This window comes from Orbicella franksi, chromosome 4 (genome assembly GCF_964199315.1).
Source record: "Orbicella franksi chromosome 4, jaOrbFran1.1, whole genome shotgun sequence".
In the NCBI taxonomy this organism is placed as follows: Eukaryota; Metazoa; Cnidaria; class Anthozoa; order Scleractinia; family Merulinidae; genus Orbicella; species Orbicella franksi.
In genome coordinates, this window is record NC_138148.1 from 13,725,785 (window position 1) to 13,744,897 (window position 19,113).

At 40.5% G+C, this 19,113-nt stretch overlaps 1 protein-coding gene and 1 pseudogene across 2 annotated transcripts in view; one reads left to right on the forward strand and one right to left on the reverse strand.

Moving 5' to 3' along the window:
• Positions 1-1,847: 1,847 nt before the first annotated feature.
• On the forward strand, positions 1,848-7,100 carry LOC145483477 (putative skeletal organic matrix protein 5; annotated as a pseudogene).
• A 494-nt stretch (positions 7,101-7,594) lies between these two features.
• Positions 7,595-19,113, reverse strand: part of LOC145483437 (uncharacterized) — a 37,429-nt gene continuing 25,910 nt past the window's right edge. For both annotated transcript variants that reach the window (XM_081461945.1, XM_081461944.1), the window contains exon 2: positions 7,595-13,883. In XM_081461945.1, coding sequence (XP_081318071.1) covers positions 11,049-13,880 — 2,832 coding nt within the window. In that variant the 5' untranslated portion in view covers positions 13,881-13,883 and the 3' untranslated portion in view covers positions 7,595-11,048. The remainder of the gene's footprint in view (positions 13,884-19,113) is intronic.

Here is a 19,113-nt window from a genome sequence, read left to right on the forward strand (position 1 = left end):
CAAAAAGAAAGAATATTTCGGTACGATATTGAAGATGTCCCAGTTCCCTTCGCATGGAGTGAGTATCACAGGCCCTAAACCTCATTATTTCTGATGTGTTCTTCCCATCTCTTCCCCTACAAATCTAGAACATTTCGCAGTAGACACATGTACGACTTGCGTACGTATTTTTCATTAAATGATGCAGTATATTATTCCTTTGGCAGTCGCCTTGCTCTTCTTCACCGTGTCAAAACCAAGGTGCCTGCATGGCAAAGTACAAATACGACACGTTTGAATGCCTGTGTCCAGAGGGCTTCAAAGGAGAATATTGTGAAAAAGGTTAGATACACTTTTTCTATGCAAGTGTTTAACTACAGAAGTCTGTTATAAGTGTACGTTTTACATATGTATTATGTATTATATGTAGTATATTGCATATGCAGCGTATATTTAGTACCGCATTTCGCATCTCATTTTGTTTTCATAGGTTTTGTTTGCAGTGTGTAAACTAGCCTCAAAACTGTGCATAAACCGTAGTCCACGCCCGATCGGTGCTCGGGTACAGGTTCACCTTGTACATTCGCCCCGCACTAAGGTTTATTAGACTCTGCTATTTAGAGATAAGGCTCTATTTGTGCATTCCATGGCCTCGTTCGGAGGAAGAGCGCGGGCTTCTTTTCTACTCAGCGGCTTTTAATTGAGCCTGTGTAGTAATCAATTTACTCAAATGTCGTTGTGAACCAATGAAAGACTACAGTAGAATCTTATAACGAGTGGTTCGCAACTGGTTTTGGTCTTGCACCTGATTGGACGATCGAAGGTGACAATGAAGAGGAAGATGACAATAAAAGATGTCCCCAAAAAGGGTCTTGCCTCCAAAAGTTCACTTTGGTACATCATTCGCTGATAACGAGGCTTATTGACAATTATTTCACGAGCGAGCGTTGGATATGAGTTGGCTATAATCATCTCATATCCAACAAGGGGGAGTGAAATAATTGTTTTATTAGAAACGCCCCCAAAATAAAGCAAACTAAAACAAAATAAAACTTAAAACTCTCCCAAAAATTACGGGAACTCTTACCATATTTGCAGAGCATGCTATAATGGCTCATATATCATGATGCCTAAACCAATGAAAACTCTTGAATTGCATCATGAACGATCCAGTTTTTAACAATTTTCTATGTAATTTAGGTGCTGAGTCCTGCAACGAACTGTATGATATGACCAAGTAAGTTACACTGTATATCATTGGATTATGCAGTATGTGATCCAAGTGGAGCAATTAAGAGCCATTGTGACAAAAGGCTGTTCGTTTTAATTTGATGGATAAGATACACTGGATGGCGGGCGAAGGAGGGGGGTGGTGTTGGGAGGGAAGAGGTGGTGTAGATGACTGTAGATGATTGTTTGAGTTCGACTTCGACTACGTTTTTAAAGCGTGCCCATAACGAATGTTTGGTTACTTTTTCACTTAAATCATCTCATCACCCAAAGGACTTCTACGAAAACGATTTGGAGTTTTAAGCAAAATGAGATTTTAAAAACATTTTCGACAGCTTTAAAATTTACCGCTATTTTGGGTCACTCTCCAAGTTCTACTCCGTAGGAAAGGGTCTGTAACGTAGGTTAAGGAACATGTGATATCATACACCTTATTCCAAAATGGCCGCAATTTTAGTATTCTTTTGTTTACTTGCAAATTAGCCTTTGTTGCCTCTTTAAGGGAAAATATTCTTTTGAATTTCGAGTTTAAGAACGAGGCAACAAGGGCTAATTTGCAAGTAAACAAAAGAGTAAATATTGCATTGAATACCCGAATACCCGAATGTTGCATTGAATACATACTGGTCATTGCCTTTGTCTCTAAACGAGTGTTCGTGTAAAACCTTACAGATGAAAATGAGTTTGATTTGCATGAAAATGAAGATGTAGGCAGAACACATCTCCATATGAATGGCTTCGCACGATCAAAGACTCGTTTTAACATAGAGGGAAAAGGTCACTCGGAAATGACCTATTGAAATGTACTGAATTGAACCCGTTGCTATGGGCGTTGCTAGGTTGAAATGTAGCTACCAATGTGCAGATTTCTTAATTAAACGTAAATGAAGGGGTAGTTAGAGTAAAATTCGATTGATGATATATGTACGTTTTGTAAATGCTGAGAGATGTTGAATGTTCATGTTTTGGGAAAATGGTTTCCGGGGGGAAAAACTTAATGTTTCAGAGTATAAGGCAGCGTGCTTACTACGCCGGAGAAATTTGAAAACACACAGCTTTATTTCTACGGTTAGGCCTATCGCCCACACTAATCCGTCACGAAAACGGAGCTATTCGAAAACGTTCTTCAGACCGGAGGAAATTGACAACACTGGCTTTACGTTTTCGTGTTGACGGAAAAAAAAATTGAAAACGAAGCTTTTCGAAAACAATGGCGATAATCATGTGATTTCCCCGGCACGAGTTTTCCTCAAACACAAATCTAAAATGACTAGTGATTGTTGCGTTTTTCAATTCCTCCGGCATAGTGTGGACGGAAAACATTTCATGTGTTTTCAGAGTGAAATCCCCGTTTTCAAATTCCTTCGGCGTAGTATTGATGAGGCCTAAGACCACCTTATTTAACGCGGTGTGGGTGTACCGCAAAAAAGCACTAAAACTATTACCTCTTAACAGTACATATCTTAGCATTGTTTTTTCCTTGACATTTTTATGTTCTACAGGTCAAATGTGAGTCGGTTGGTTAAGTTACAGTTTGGGGAAACACTAACATCGGTTTTCTGTCACATGAGAGATTTTGGATGTGGAGATGGAGGATGGACTCCAGTGATGAAGATTGACGGCACAAGGGAATGGTATTAATCACGTCTTTAACTGAACTTTTCTGGAAGAAATTTTTTTCGAAACTTAAGTGTTCAACATGTTGGAATTAAATAAAAAGGCAATCAGTACATTTGAAATGCGAAACTACCAAAAATGGCAATGGTTTCTTTTAAATGTTGCGAATTTTGTAACATAATAGGTAAAGTTTCATACACTGCAGCTTTCTAAAATCGCAAGGGAACTATTTTTGTTGGTTATCATATCTATAACAAACTTCTCGATCGTGATTGGCTCTCCGTGAGCCTAATGGCCGCGATAACGCGAGTGTCAATTACAGGTATCCAATAGACCAATTACGATATATTAAAATTCAGCCTAACACGATAGACCTCAGCACGAGGGTCTGAGGAATAAACCCCGCAAACTCTCTATTTATTCCCCAGAGCCTCGTACTGAGCTTTATTGTTTTAGGCAGAAGTTCAATATATCGAAATTGGTCTATTACAACTTTTTGTAATCAGATACCCACGTGATTCGCATGTCAATTACGCGCGCCTTAAGGGCCCATTAACCGATCTTTTCGAGTCGTTGCTAAGGAAAATTTAGTCTCATCTAACCTCCTCATTTTTAGTTAGTTCAGAGTTATTTCATGTGTTTCAACTTTTTCATGATCAGTAACACTAGTGATGACGTCATCAGGCCACGCCCATTATCATGTGACTAATACAGAAAAAATGCAAAGGCTCCCAGGCAAATGACTTTCTCGGGATTTTTTTCATTGATTTAGTCTTTTAATTTAAATCCTCATTACGCTATGCATCGATTTTGTTTCATTTCTAAAAGGTCAGATTTTGAGAGCATTTCAAAATATTGAAAAATTCGTAATTTTCTGAAAAAAGCATGATTTCGAAAAAGGAATGCATAGCTATGTTGCCAACGTTGGCTTTAATCGAAATTCGTCAAAAAAGGCTGGATTTAATGAAAAACCGCGTTTCCTTTAGCATTTAAAGAAACCGGAAGTGCGCCCGATATCTATTGGAAGTTACCCTGTCAGCGCGTGCGCAATTTACATTATTAGCGCACTTCGGTAAGATCAAACAAAGCCACACGGAGTTAGTTTTTCTTTTTCTATTGCTCTTGTTTTTCTGTCTTTCTCTTATTTTGTCTTTGCTTGTACTTTTTTTACTTTGCATTTTGCGAAACACAAAGAAAAACATCGAGCGCGCGTTGCTAAGGAGGTGAAATTTCACTTCCGGTCATTTACGTCAGCCTGAGCGCGAAAAATAAAAACAACTCAAAAACTTGCAAATTCGCATCCATTTTTATTTTTTTCTGTGTGTTTCGCAAAATGCAACGTATAAAAAGTACAGGCAAAGACAAAATAAGAGAAAGACAGAAAAACAAGAGCAATAGAAACAGAAAAACTAACTCTGTGTGGCTTTGTTTGATCTTACCGAAGTGCGCTAATAATGTAAATTGCGCACGCGCTGATAGGGTAACTTCCAATAGATATCGGGCGCACTTCCGGTTTCTTTGAATGCTAAAGGTAACGCGGTTTTTTGTTAAATCCAGCCTTTTTCGACGAATTTCGATTAAAGCCAACGTTGGCAACATAGCTATGCATTCCTTTTTCGAATTCATGCTTTTTTCAGAAAATTACGAATTTTTCAATATTTTGAGATGCTCTCAAAATCTGACCTTTTAGAAATGAAACAAAATCGATGCATAGCGTAATGAGGATTTAAATTAAAACATTAAATCAATGAAAAAAATCCCGAGAAAGTACTTTGCCTGGGAGCCTTTGCATTTTTTCTGTATTAGTCACATGACCATGGGCGTGACCTGATGACGTCATCACTAGCGTTACTGATCATGAAAAAGTTGAAACACATGAAATAACTCTGAACTAACTAAAAATGATGAGGTTATATGAGACTAAATTTTCCTTAGCAACGGCTCGAAAAGATCGGTTAATGGGCCCTTAAGAACGGTGCCTACTTTTGTTGGTGCGCACACGTTCTGCGCATCACGCAAGGCATGGTTTAAGCGCCATGCGCGCGCTGGATTGACATTGACGCAATCAACTAGCTACCAAGTACACGACAAAAATGAAAGCAAAATTTTCCTACTCTGAACAAATCAAGTTTAATGAACCTGTACTTAAACCAGGAACACCAGAATAGCAGCAAATCGCTAACCACTAACTGTTAACGTCTTCTAGCTGAAAAGCTAGCTGTTGAGTGTCGAAAATTCTACTGAAATCCAACTGTAAACATGTACCTACAGATGGCGTAGTGCGCGCGCAAAACAAGTGTGAGATACGCAAATGTTTTACTTACTGGGGAGGTGACAGGAAAAAATGTAACGGACACCGTAAAAATTTTCAAAAAACATCAATAACTTTAAAAAAAGCGTGGTTACCCCTACATTTTATGTTATGAAATGGAAGTGGCAAGCCTATTAGACGCGTGATTAGTTTCTGGTTGTGAGTAAAAGGCATTTAGACTGTATTTAAGCTGAACCAGAGGAAGGCTGTCAGAGACGACAAAAGCGCTGTTGCAACGATTTTGTTATTAAAAACATACCAAAAAAGGTTTTTATGTTACTATTTACCATGAAGTTTTACGATCTTTATAAATGTGTTTCCTTTTCTGTGTGTATTGGCGAATTCTAAGGAAATCTGTGCAGAAATATCTTTTCCTTCTTTTTTTTTAGAAAAATGCTGATGTCAGCATTTTTGTTGAGATTCAAGGCTCATTATCTCGAAAAAAATGCCTGGCTGCCCCAATTTTTCTTTGTGGATTCCAGTAGCCCTTGCAAAGATCTACTTTTTCTGCATGTTCCTAACTTGGCGCAAAAACCTTTGTATTTGTAGGCACCGTCCTTAATAGCTTCCTGTAAATGTTCCCTACAGTTTTTAAAACTTATTTAAAGCGCTACTGACTTTTTGGCTCAAAATAAGTTCTCGAAAGACTTTTTTAATTCCGCAATTTGTGACAAATACGTTTAATTAGTAACTAGACTTCGTGTCCTACAATTCAGGGAGTAATCGTGCTCGAAATTTCAACTCGGTCTCGCGTTTCGCACTCGTCCGATTTTGAAATTTCTCGAGCGATTACTTCCTGTTTTTTTCTCCAATCACTCCAATTACCATTACTTATCATTTGCTGTGTATGGGCGCCCTGGGAGGTTCGATGGCCTATTATTAAGGGTGTTAAACCGCGGATCAAGTGGCATGGGCTCAAGGTTTTGTCTGGATAACGATGCTGTGTTGTACCTTACACTGCCAGTACCGCTCTCCACCCAGCTGCACAGCAAACTCTTAAGGTAAACTGACGAAATGGACTGATGAGGGAAGAGCGATAACTTGAACTAAAAAATACATCGGGAATAACCATGCTCCTGGTTGATTCAAGCTACTCACACTGGTGCAAACTAACTCTTTGTTGGCCACTTCGGCTCTAGAGAGTGTATTACCAGTTACTAGCTTTATTGGTCAGCTCTTTGCCTATTCAGTAACTAAATTTGAAAATATATCAGCAGTCTGGATTAAACAATGATAATTTATTTCCATTCCTTTTCAGAGAACTTTTCATTATGACGAGGTCTTCTGGAGTAATAAGAAGGCATTCAACTTTCCTGGAGGGAAGACTGGGTTTGATTCACAGGAAGTCAAGTTACCAACCTACTGGAGATCATCTTTCTCCAAGATCTGTCTCGGTATGAAGATCGGCCAACGTATCAGCTTCGTTGTCATCAACAAAACGGCCAACTCTCTGCACTCGCTGATCGCTGACGGGCAATACCGCGACACCTCACTAGGCCGTGATACGTGGAAGACACTGATTGGTTCAGAGGCCTCTTTGCAGGTCAGCTGTAACAAGGAAGGGTTCAACGTCATGAGTTCCTCTAGTCATCTAGCTAAAGCAAGGATTGGTATCCTTGGTAACAACGAAGATGGCTGTGAATCATATGATTCCAGAATCGGGTTTGGAACAGGAGGAGATTCCGACGACAACAACACATGTGGAAATGAAGCAAGAGTCTACGCAGATAATGGAGACAAACACATCAAAGTCATGGGATATATTTTGATTCAGTAACACTCCCAAGCACAAGTGTTTCTTCTTACTTTTTGTTTAATGACAAATATATTGCCAAAAAGTGTACTTCTCTTATAAGCGATTGTAAAGCTGGAGATTGTAACCCTGTAATGGATGGAAGACGCTGAATGTTTGACGCTGTTATTTAAATAATTCATCCATGAGTTAAAAGTTACCATGCTTCCTTCAACAGTGCATAGTTTAACTACCTACTCTACTTTAGTATAAATCTACTAGCGTTCTATCACGAATGCCGTTCTTTGATTGGCTACGCTACTCACTATCTGTTCTGTGACAGATAGTGAGTAGTGTAGCAGTGTACCCTTGTTAACAAAACGACGGCCGCTTCTTGGCGTTTTCGGAGTGTCTGTGAAGTGAACTTAGATAAGTTTTCAACGACTAGTAGATTTATAGCAAAACAATTGGATTATTCGCTCTCAATTTCTGTGCGTGATAGTTTCACGCGATGGAAATCGAGAGCGAATGATGTAATTGCTTAATATAAACACATGATTAACCCACAATTTCCTCATTTACTCGGACGAAGGGCTAACACTCAAAACGTCCGCTTCAGGACTTCGTTACGGCCCTTGATTTATCTTTGTCAACTCAAGTTGGTAAAGATAAATGAAATTATTATTATTATTATTATTATTATTGACAAATATCTGAGTGTTTCATTTGCCCACCGCGCAGGCCAACAGCTTCTTTAGAAACTTAGATCTTTGTCTAGTCCAGAGGTTGTTTTTCTTCGAACTTTGCCTGATCATATTTGGCAAGAAATTGATAGAAGTAATCGCACGGGCAAGACAGGGAAAATGATAGTATGCCCTTTTGAGCTGGTATTCTTATTCCAACAAAAGGCAAGATAGAAATTTCCTCTGTCTAGATTTAAATAGGTGACCTGAGCGCATCACTTTTGTAGCTTTACTTTTAAAGTACGAGCAGCCTTCTCTTTTTTAGTCCATCACATTTGACGCGAAAGAACGCGCGAGAAGAGGCAGCTCTCTCTCCCCTGTAAGGCCATCATTCCAATGAGCCACTTTCGATATATTAAAATTCAGCTTGATAGTGAGGCCTAGAGGACACAAACAAAAGAAATGAATAAACATTGTCATTCAATTTCCTTTGTTTGTGTCCTCTAAGCCTCGCTGGCACGCTGAATTTTAATATATCGAAAGTGGTCTATTTCGAGTTGTTTCGTGTCACGCTCGACAGGAGGTGCCCAAAGTCTACTATTCGTCACGCGGGGGGCTCTTGTGTCAAATTAGAGGACGAATATAAGATAATCTTACCTGTCGAGTGATGACCATTTTGAATTTTAATACCTGATCATCTGGTGTGAGGTCTGGAACCGAAACATGTTTGGCAACCACTCGAAATTTTTATAGCATGGTCTTTATTATATTCGGTGGATGATAAATCCCCGTGCTTGTTTTCGAAATAAGGCGCGTTGAAGACCATGCGTTTTCAGAAGCTTTTGTTACTTTTTTTAAGTTTTAATAATGTTTATTGGGAATATAACTGACAGTATATACCTAAATTAGGGGGAAAAAATGTAAATAAAAGAGAAGACGATCTAAGACGATCAGTAAAAGAGACCAAAAGAGGTTATATCAGTGAAATTTATATCAGGTAAACGTACTCAATTTAACACAACTAAGTATATTTATTTAGGGAAACGCCATAGGGTCGACCTCTAGTTTTCCTTTTTAAGATGTGCTTTTTCTTGTATTTCATTTTCATCATCTTGAATAAAACACGTTTTCATCATGTCATCTTGTTGTCATACTAAGTAAACTTTTGCAGCTGATGTCGTTCCTTGACATAGGTCTTGAAAAAGAACACATATTAGCCTTGTCCGTCCACATTCGAAGAAAACTTCGGTCACACGAGAGCAGAAAAGGCGAAAACGTACAGATATGTTTCTGTTTTTCTCAAAATTTAGCCATGGAAAGAAAAGAGGGGGTCATTGACTATTTAAGAGAATAAATTGCAAGCGAAGATAGAGCACCTGGTGCCAAGCCCTATACTTGCTTTTTTACTTAGTGCCTTTCCAAACTACATCGCACTTTTCCTGCTCTTGGTTACAGCAGAAGTTTTTATACAAGAAAGGAATAAAAAAAATTAAACTCTCCCGCCACTCAGTGCCAACACGTTCGAGGTCAAACTTTTGCAGGTCTTCCTTTCTCGTCTCTCTTAGCAACGAGGGGTTTGTTTTAGAACACAACCACCCTGTTACTTCCTAGTTCCCTGTGTTCTTTTGTATGAACTAATGTTAAATTGAGACAGTTTGGAAACTGAGTTAAAAACTGGCAGGACATCTCCAACATGTACTGTTCCAATTCAGTTCAAATTTTAAAGAAATATAGAGTCAAATGATGCGAAAAACTTTCACGTGTTCGTTTTCGCTATGAAAAAGTAGATCAGCGAAGTGCGCAACGAATCTTGAAATTTGCCCCGCGAATATTTTGTTGCGACAAGGTTTATGTTTTAGAGAAATCCCCTTTTAAAGATTACCTTTTTCAGAGATTCCCCCGTTAGAGTTTACCTTTTTAAAGATTCCCTATTTTAGCGATTCCCCCTCTTAGAAAATCTCCGTTCTCCGTGTTGGCGATAGCAATTGACATATTATCTAGAAAGGAAAACAGTAGTCTCCGATCCCAGCACCCGTTACTTGAAAGTTCTGTCCATCTTACAACTTGACACCGAGGTTACAAAAAAAGGATTTCAGGCACAAATGTTGCAGAAACCTCTGGTACTTGGCAGACCAGTCTTTGTGCAAATCGATTGATAACGAAATTATGTTGTCGAAGTAAGTGGACATCTGCATTGTTATGATCAGTGCAAAAAGAATGGTTGTACAAAATTGTCCATCGATGATGAAAACAAGGCCAATAATTGGCTTCAAATTATGATTTAGTTAATTAAACAATGAACTATCGTAGGCAACTGAACAGTGCCAATTTTGTGCTCTAAATGGCAGGAAAACAGATCTCTGTAATTGTAGGATTTCAGGTTTTTTCCGGGAGTATGCTCCGGATCCCCAGAGGTTGACAAGACCCTTCAGGCCTGATGTATTTTCTTTCCTTATATTGAAACCCCTGATTTGGGTCATCAAGCAGCGCTCCTCCACTCCCTTTCACATTGTTTAATGACTCAACAATCAGTTCAGTTTAAATATTGCTACTAAGGATTGGACAATTTGAAAACCCATGAAGGTTCTACCAATACAGTCACTGTGGTAACGAAAGAGATCCCTAATTAAAAGAAAACCATGTTTGAAGTTAGTAAACAGAATATCTCCTAAATTCTGCTGAGAAATTTCTTTTAAATTTTGATGTTATGTAGGAAGGCAAGAGGCTTCAGAAAAACTAAAAGAACATCTCACGAGAACAGCAGGCTCGCATCAGGAAAAATTGATTTTCCTTAATAACCTTTATTGCTTTCGTGTTATTTTGAGTATACTACATTTTCTCAGAGATTGTTGCCCTCTTATAATGTAAGAAGAGAACGTGGACGAATTCCATTTCAGTGTAACTACGTTAGCGGCAGCAACCATGTGCTCGTCAGGTAATATTATTTAGGTCATGATATTATTGTTCCGTCATTACATTATGGGTTATAAATGCTCGCTAAGAGCCTCTGTAACAAATGGAGAAGAACAACGACATCTAGAAATAAAATCTGTGATGATGGCCATCAGAAAGAGTTCAGATGGTGCACTGGATAGAGTTGATTTGTACAGAGTTCGTAGAGTGAGACAATCCCTATACGTTTACTGCAGTAGAGGACCAAGGCGCGTACGGTTTAATCACTACCTTACAATTCTTTTTCCACTATGTGTATCTAAGAGCACTTCAGGATTCATAGGTTTAATAAAACATTATGAATAAAATCTTTTTTATTTTACAATTAACCACAGCATATGATTATTCTATTATCCCACCATAATAAAAAGAAACTGGCTTCTTTCTGCAATTCCGTCCCTTAGAGTGCTTAGAATTCTATCAATTTGATTCGTTCTTTCGAAGTCCTTGTTCTGTGGATTTTTTTTTCACGTCACTTGGACTAACCAAACATAAGACAAGTTCCTTGTAGTGATCAGCTACGAAGGGTTGGAATCGTAAAAACTCAACACTTTTCGTTCAAAAGTTTCAAAATGTACTTTATAAACATCTGCGCTTTAACACCATTTTCTTCCAGCATCGATGACCCCATCACATTTTGTCGTGGGTTAAAGAACGATGGAACAAACTGATTCGAAAGCCAATCATTACATTTCATGAATATGTCCTTCACTATTTTTGGGTCAGGTTCTTCACACAGTGCGAAATCAGAAGCGCTTTCTGACCGTTGAGGATAATGACTGAATTCACGAAAGACGGTTTCCACTCCATCTTTCCTTGCTTTTTCCTCTATGGAGTGGAAGAAAGCCATTTTTAGTATATATGATGGCAACACACCTTCGACTTTTTCGTACAATTCAAAGTCTTCGTCGGAAGACAAACTGTCATGTTGACTTGCGTATTGCATCTTCGCGTCTCCGTAGTCCTCAAAGCTAACAAGGGGGCAGACAGTGGAGCTGATCAGCGACTTAGCAGCTATGTAGCTGTTTCGAATTCGATGTCGACATCTCTTCATAATAGCAGTCTCGACAAGACATAGAGAACACCTCCAAAGAAACTCATCTTGACTCGCCATTTTTGGGACAGCGAGACAGGGAAGCTGCAAAAGATCGGAAACGAGGAGTGGAGACTGCATTCCAAATTTATCTGGCCAAGATGGAAGGCGCACGGCGGGGACAAAATCAACTTCGATCACCAGAGTTTTATATCTAGATCCTTTCCACAACAGGGAAAACTTAGGGTCGTTGGTGACCTCCTTTATTTCCAAACGTTCATCTTGTGGGAAGCTTTCACCAAAAACGATATTGGATAGTTGCTGGGTGAATACATTAAACATCATGTAACTTGGAATCGCTTTCCAATTCGGTTCAAGGTCTTGTGTAAACTCTGAGTACTCATAGCTCGTGTGATCTTTCACAAGGATTTGAGTGTAATTTGACACTGATGATGAAGTTTCTTTATAATCTACCCCTTTCTTCAATACCTCTTTTACTTGGTCACTTGTTTCTCTATCTGGAACAAAAAGGACGCTTTCGAGAACGTCCTCAGTTTCATGTTTTGGATAAATGTTTTCACTCAGTTCTTCAAAGCAGACGACATAGTCAAACTCATCTGGAAATTTTGTCTTGGTTTCTTCTGATGAACTTCCCGCGTGGTAAAGAGTACAGCGCATTTTCGGATGACTGTCTGTTATACAGTTTACAACATTAAACGCGAATCTGTCTACAACATCCCGGATTTCTCCTGCTTCGGGATCCTTGATAACTGTCCCTATGCCCGGGGTGGAAATTAAGCAGCTTAAAAATTCGTTCAAAGTCCCCGACATTCGTAATGATTCCTCACTAGAATCGACGATGTCCTGAAAGGTTTTAAGCTGTAACAACTCACCACCATGTTTTGCCAACGATTTCTTTCGCTGTTCTAATTCAAGTTTATAGTTTTCATCTTTTTCATGCATTATCTGCAGAAAATCGAGACTGGACCAAAATTTCGCCACCTCTTCTGCTGTTTGTCCACATGCATCGCGGAGTGCAACATCACATCCTGCTCTGATTAAAAGATGTGCAACAGGAGCCTTGTTTGTGAATGCCGCAAAATGGAGTGGTGTGGACTGATACTTGTCTTGTGCGTTGATATTTGCCCCTAGTGTGATTAGACAATTGCAGATGACGTCCCACCCCTTCTCTGCTGCAATATGTAGTGGTTGTCTGCCTGCAGAGTCTTTCACGTTCACGTCTGCTCCGCACTCAACCAAAGCCTTAACAAGTTTCTTTCTATTCTTCTCGATAGCATGATGCAAGACTGTCTGTCCCCATATATCGGCACAATTGATATTGAGTCCCGTGTCCAATAAGAAGTTTAAAATATCAATGTCGTCATCTAACTCTCGTTCTACAACACAATGTAGCAAGCTGCGCTTTTGACCGTCTTGGGCAGTGGGTCTACATCCTTTCTGTACAAGATATTCCAAAACTTGCAATGGTGCACCAGCAAGTATTGCCAAATGCAAGATGGTTTGACCAAGGACATTCTTGGAATTAGCTTCATTGTCATTAGTAACTAGAAGGTCGAAGATTTCTAAGAGCAACTTGATATCATCTTCTGAATATGGTCTGCACTTGTCGATGAGACGATGAATTGGATTCATTCCCTGCAGATCTAAATCTGTCGCAGACGCTCCAGCTGTTATTAAGATGTTCACCGTGTTTGTTTTCTCAAGGTGATAATTCATGACAGCCAGATGTAATGGCGACCTACCCTGGGAATCTTTTGAATTTACATTCGCTCCCATTTCAATCAGTTTTTGAGTTAGCTTTTCGTCATAGGGCTTTGCCATAAATGACGAACAGAGTGTGTGAAGTGGGGTCTCTCCCTCGGCATTGGTACATTGAACATCGGCACCGACTGACAAGAAAAATGCTACAAGCTCTTGTCTTCCCTTCCTTATGGCTGTTTGCAATGGGGAGTTTCCACGTTCATCATGGGCATTGAGGGTTGCCTTAGCTTTTAACAGTAATTGGGCAGACTTTATATCCCGAACCATATGCAAAGGGCTACCTTTTCCATTGACGTTCGCACCATTTTGTAACAAGATTTCCACACATTTTGCGTGCCCTCGTTCTACAGCATGGTGGAGAGCTGTGAGGCCGTTATCGTCCTCTTCATTGATTTCAATTCCGCTGTTGATCAGGTCAATAAGCTCAGTCTCATTCCCCTCTCTGGCTAAGCGATGGAAGATGGGAGAAACTGAGAAGAAATCAGCCTCCACTACTTGCTCCATGAATTGACCCAGCTGTGCAAATGGCCTGTAGGTGTCGGTTGCTCTGCGGTCACCCATAACCTAGAATAAAGTGTTACCATTAATAATACAATGGCAAGCAAACGAAATCTAACAAAGGAAAAACTTCTGTTAAGGCTAAAACTAGTTAAGCTAATTTGCATTCCTAAAATTTCTTTCATTTTAAACCCATTCTTGGTGGTCACGTTGTTCACAATGGATGTGATACACTGTTTTATGTTTTGTCCTTAACATGTACTAATTGGGATCTGAGAGAATTGAAGGGCACATGAACAAGTGTGACCTCGTGTGATTTTAATAAATGCTCCCCGAAGTGCTCTTTACGTATAGAAGTAAAGCATCTATTCTCTTTTTGTTACGAGACCTCTTTAAGACCTTTATTTTAAAACACCTCTTGTTGGTTTTAACGGTCGATCATAATCTCTGGTCCGCACTACATCATCAACAGTGAAGATGGCAAAAAAAATAAGGAGCAGAAACTCCTAGAAAGAGCATCACAAGGTCACACTCTTTTTAGATACTATGACTTTAATTTAGCTAGTATCTATGACACATTTTAGTTATTTTACACCTTCCCCCAAGATCCTAATGGACATGATATAACCCTTTAAATTTCACATTTTTGCTGCGGCTGATGACGTTCAGTTGGGCTGAATGAAATATTCCGATTTTCACCTTTTTTTGCGCTCTGAGTGCAGTCAGTACAGGAAATTACTTTGTACTTTTGTTGTAAAGCATAGCGTGACAGATCAATTTCAGAATAGCTTTGATCAAATAATTACAACCGGAAATATGATCTTTGTACAGATCTTTCCTTTGCTGTTAAAGTATCCTACATGTACTACGTGTCGCGTAAATATAAAATAGAGTTTGACTCTAATCTACCCTCGGCCGTGATTCTACTACAGTTGTGGCAGGGGAGGGATAATATAAACTTCACGTCTTCGCAGTGTTCGAGGTTTAGAAGGTAGCCACAAGGATCAGGGAGTTCGGCAAACCTTGAAGATAAGCGAAGACCGAAGACCGAAACCTCCTCGAAAACGAAGACCCCCTAGAAAACGAAGACCTCCTAGAAAACGAAGACCTCCTGGAAAACGAAGACCCCCTAGAAAAAGAAGACCCCCCTAGAAAACGAAGACCCCCTAGAAAACGAAGACCCCCTAGAAAAAGAAGACCCCCTAGAAACAGAAGACCTCCTAGAAAACGAAGACCTCGAAAAACGAAGACCCCCTAGAAAACAAAGACCTCCTAGAAAACGAAGACCCCCTAGAAAACGAAGACCTCGAAAAACGAAGACCCCTTAGAAAACAAAGACCTCGTAGAAAACGAAGACCCCTTAGAAAACGAAGACCCCCTAGAAAACGAAGACCCCTAGAAAACGAAGACCTCGAAAACGAAGACCCCCTCGAAATTCTATCAGTGAGGCGAAAGATCGATGACACAACGCTTCGTTCGGTCACGTACTGACAATGTTAAATTGAACTTAGCAGAAATTCAGATGAAATATAACTGATCTTTGCCCTGTGGAAACAGCCAAATAGGGAAGGGGGGTCATCCCGAGTTTCCCAACCAATGCTAGGGGGTCTTCGTTTTCGTGGGGGTCTTTGCTTTCGAGGGGTCCTCGGTTTTCGCTCTCTAGACACCCAGAATACAGCTGCCAAGAATCAACAGCAACCACCAAAGGGAAGCGAACCAAAACAAAATGTTTTGCGACTGATACCGAATGCGGGTAACGCGAGTGATCTTCTGTTCGGGCTTTGTTTTAAATGCCATAAATAGGGCCATTTTATGGCAGATTGTAAACAAACGTCTACGGGGTCGGGAAGCAAAGCAACGCGTAATCGAGGCTGCGGGTCGAGCATCGATCGGGAAACTCGGAATGACGCCAAAAATTAAAGAAAATATCAAGACTGCTGTTGGAACTCATAGTGTTTCTTGTGACAGTGCTGGTTATGTATCTGGTCGTGTTGGGGGGCAACCTGTTGACATGTTGGTTGATACTGGTTCAGCATTGACGCTTATACACTGTCGTCTGTTTGAAAAAGCAAAAACTGATTTCAAATTGGGCATGGTTAGTGAAACAGCGGTATCCGCAAATGGCCAACCATTAGACATTAAGAGAAAACGCGAGTTTTTCTTGGTGGGGCGAGTGTTGTTCACCCAGTGTTAGTGAGCGCAGACGTGACGCAAGAATGTTTGCTTGGGATAAATTTCCTGTGCAAGAATAATACCACAATTGAAATGGGAAATCAATTAAAATTGCCAAAGAAGTTGTGGGCCTCAAGGATAAAAATGAATTGTCAAAAGTTTTTCTAATATGTTTCAGAGACTGTTGTGGTCCCCGGTCGTCATGAAATGATATTACCGCCTAAGTTTAAGGAGTCTGTGTGTGGTGATGGTGTACTAGGAATAGTTGAGCCATCTCCGGGTTTAGCCGAACAACATGATCTCTTGTTGGCCCGAGTGGCACAAGCTCCAGTGACTCTCTATCAGACCACCTCTGTTGGTACCTTTCAGTGAAGACAAGGAGGCAGACAAAGCCATTGGTGTCAGAACATTTCGACCTGGGCACCATGAACTTGACTAGCATGTAGACGAAATAACTCGCCAGCCTCTTGGACAAGTTCATGGATATCTTCTCATCGGGCCCACGAGACCTTGGATGGACAAGTATTGTGCAGCACCATATTGATACTGGAGATCACCCTGGTATTAAGCAAACACCAATACACTAACAGGGGACAGTACGCGAACATGTACACAACATGACAGGTCCTTGGGCCACAGTCCTTGGGCCACACTGATTGTTCTGGTCAAGAAAAAAGAAAACAAAAAAGGAAAAATAGTGGCTATTGGCGGGTCGAGGTAGACGTTGCTGACCATAAGAAGACAGCATTCATGACCCGCCAAGGTCTCTTCAAATTCCAGGTAATGCCTTTTATCTCTGCAATGCTCTAAGAACCTTCTAGAGACTTCGTCCTAACTGGGGTACGGTGGTAGACATGTCTGGTCTACCTGGACGATGCCATTGTGTATAGTCAAGAGTTTGACGAGCACTTAGGAGACTATTTCACGAAATGGAAACAGGTGTTTGCTATTCCGAACCAGGAAGCAAAGACTGTTGTGGAGAAGCTGGTAAAAGAAGTCATTTCCAGGTATGGAGCACCAGAAAAGATCCATTCAGACCAGGGCCGGAACTTTGAAGCCCAGCTACTCCAGGAAATGTGTGTCTTGTTCAACATGGACAAGACCAGAACCTCTCCATACCACCCAGAAAGTTATAGAATGGTTGAGCGAATGAACCATATTTTGCAAGACATTTTGGCCAAGTATGTGTCCAATCATCAGTATGACTGCCAGGAGCACCTACCGCAGGTGATGATGGCCTACCGTTCCAGTGTACACACATCCCCATGAGTTATGATTGCCAGTTGATGTCATGCTTGGACAACAACCAAGCCACCAGAACGAAGTTTCAGAGTATGAAAGGAACTTGCGCGACACCCTAGAAGTCCAGAAGCATGCCAGGGAGCAGCTCCAAGCTGCCCAGAAACATCAGAAGGACCACTACGGTCAGCAAACTGCTAAAGAGCAAATCGAGGTTGGCGATCGCGTTTTGCTTCGTGACCCAGTAGTAAAGAAAGGGCATTCAAAGAAGCTCTAGTCACCATGACAAGGTCTTTACATATTAGACTAGGATTGGTGATGTGACCTATCGTATCCAGGCAGAAGACATCCCCACGAAGAGGAAAGTGGCGCATTTCAACCCCATGAAACTCTGTGGTGTGCCTAACCCGGTGGATCATCAGAACAGCCCTAATCAGACTGCTAGTGCAGAGCCTAACACTCCAGGGCAAAGACCGCATGTTCCACTCCGTATGTTCATGATGAAAGTGATTTCATGTACATGGATGAAGCAGCTCTGAATGCCCTGAATGTTTCCAGGAACGGCATCTGCAGTAAATAGTAGACGGACCTAGATGCGAAGTTAGACCGTCAACATGGATGAGAGACTTGATCGGTGGTTTTCTTAGTTTATTGATTTAAGCTCAAGACACTTTGTGTAAGCCTTTGTTGTTAAAGTATCCGTGGAAATATTCCTCCTATGCGACGTGTGGAATATAAAATATAGGACCATATAAGTAGTATAGCACAGCGATATACACACACTAACCAATGAGAAAGCCCCATTTAGCACACGTGACACATATAGACCAATCACAACACTCGGATTTTACACGTGACTTTTAATAGAGAACAATGGACTACGTCACAACTTCTCATAATCTATTTCCTGAAAGTGTTAACTGGAAAAAGTAAATAGAGGGATTATACCTCAACTGTAGGATAAACCAACAACCGAAATAGAATCCCTAGATTTACTTACCAATTACAACATTACAACTTTCTCATAATCTATTTCCCATAAGTGCGTAACAACTTCCAACGCTATCAACCGTAAGTCTGTAGCGCAACCAAACACTGTGCTGCAGACTTACGGTCAACAGAGGTCTGGAAGAGGAATTCATTAGTGTTCACAGTACTTTCTTGACTTTATTTCCTAAAAGTGTTCACAGTCTCACAAACGGAACTCCAGTCGAGTTTGCCACGGCTTCGACAATCCTACTTGGGTTGACCACGGCGGCTTCGATGATGACAGTCGATGTTGTTGGAGGTGGACTGACTGCTCGTGGAGGGGTGTCTGTTGGTGTTGTTTGTGGTGATCGTGGTGATCGTGGTGATGATTGGTTACTGTCTTCATCAGGTGGAGGATCCATGTCAAATGGATTTTCGTCTTGTCCAATAATTACTGTGTGAGGAGGGGGGATGATTAAGGGTTCCCCACGTGTGTCTGATGCTCTTCCGTCGTCTGTGTAAAAGGATGCTCTTGCTGATATTGATCCAAAGGACAAAAGAACTGGAGTTGGAACGAGTCTGGAGCGACGTGGACTTGTGAATAAACTTCGATTTGCTTCTTGAAGCGCTTGGAATATGTTTCGGTCTGTTACTGAACCTGTGTAGGGGGCGTCTTCAGGATATGGAGTGGTGCTGTAGTTTCGAGTGATCAGGATATCTTGTACACTCACATCATTCTCTCTGGCTTGATTAGGATCCGTTACATAGGCGAATCGATACTTTACGAAACTTAGACATAATTCTAGAGCTGAAGGAATCATTCTTTCGAGTATCTTGTAAACTGCGATTCTATAATTATAAACCCAAAATACTTGACCTATTACATTGGCATGAATGTAAATACCATGAAAAGGAG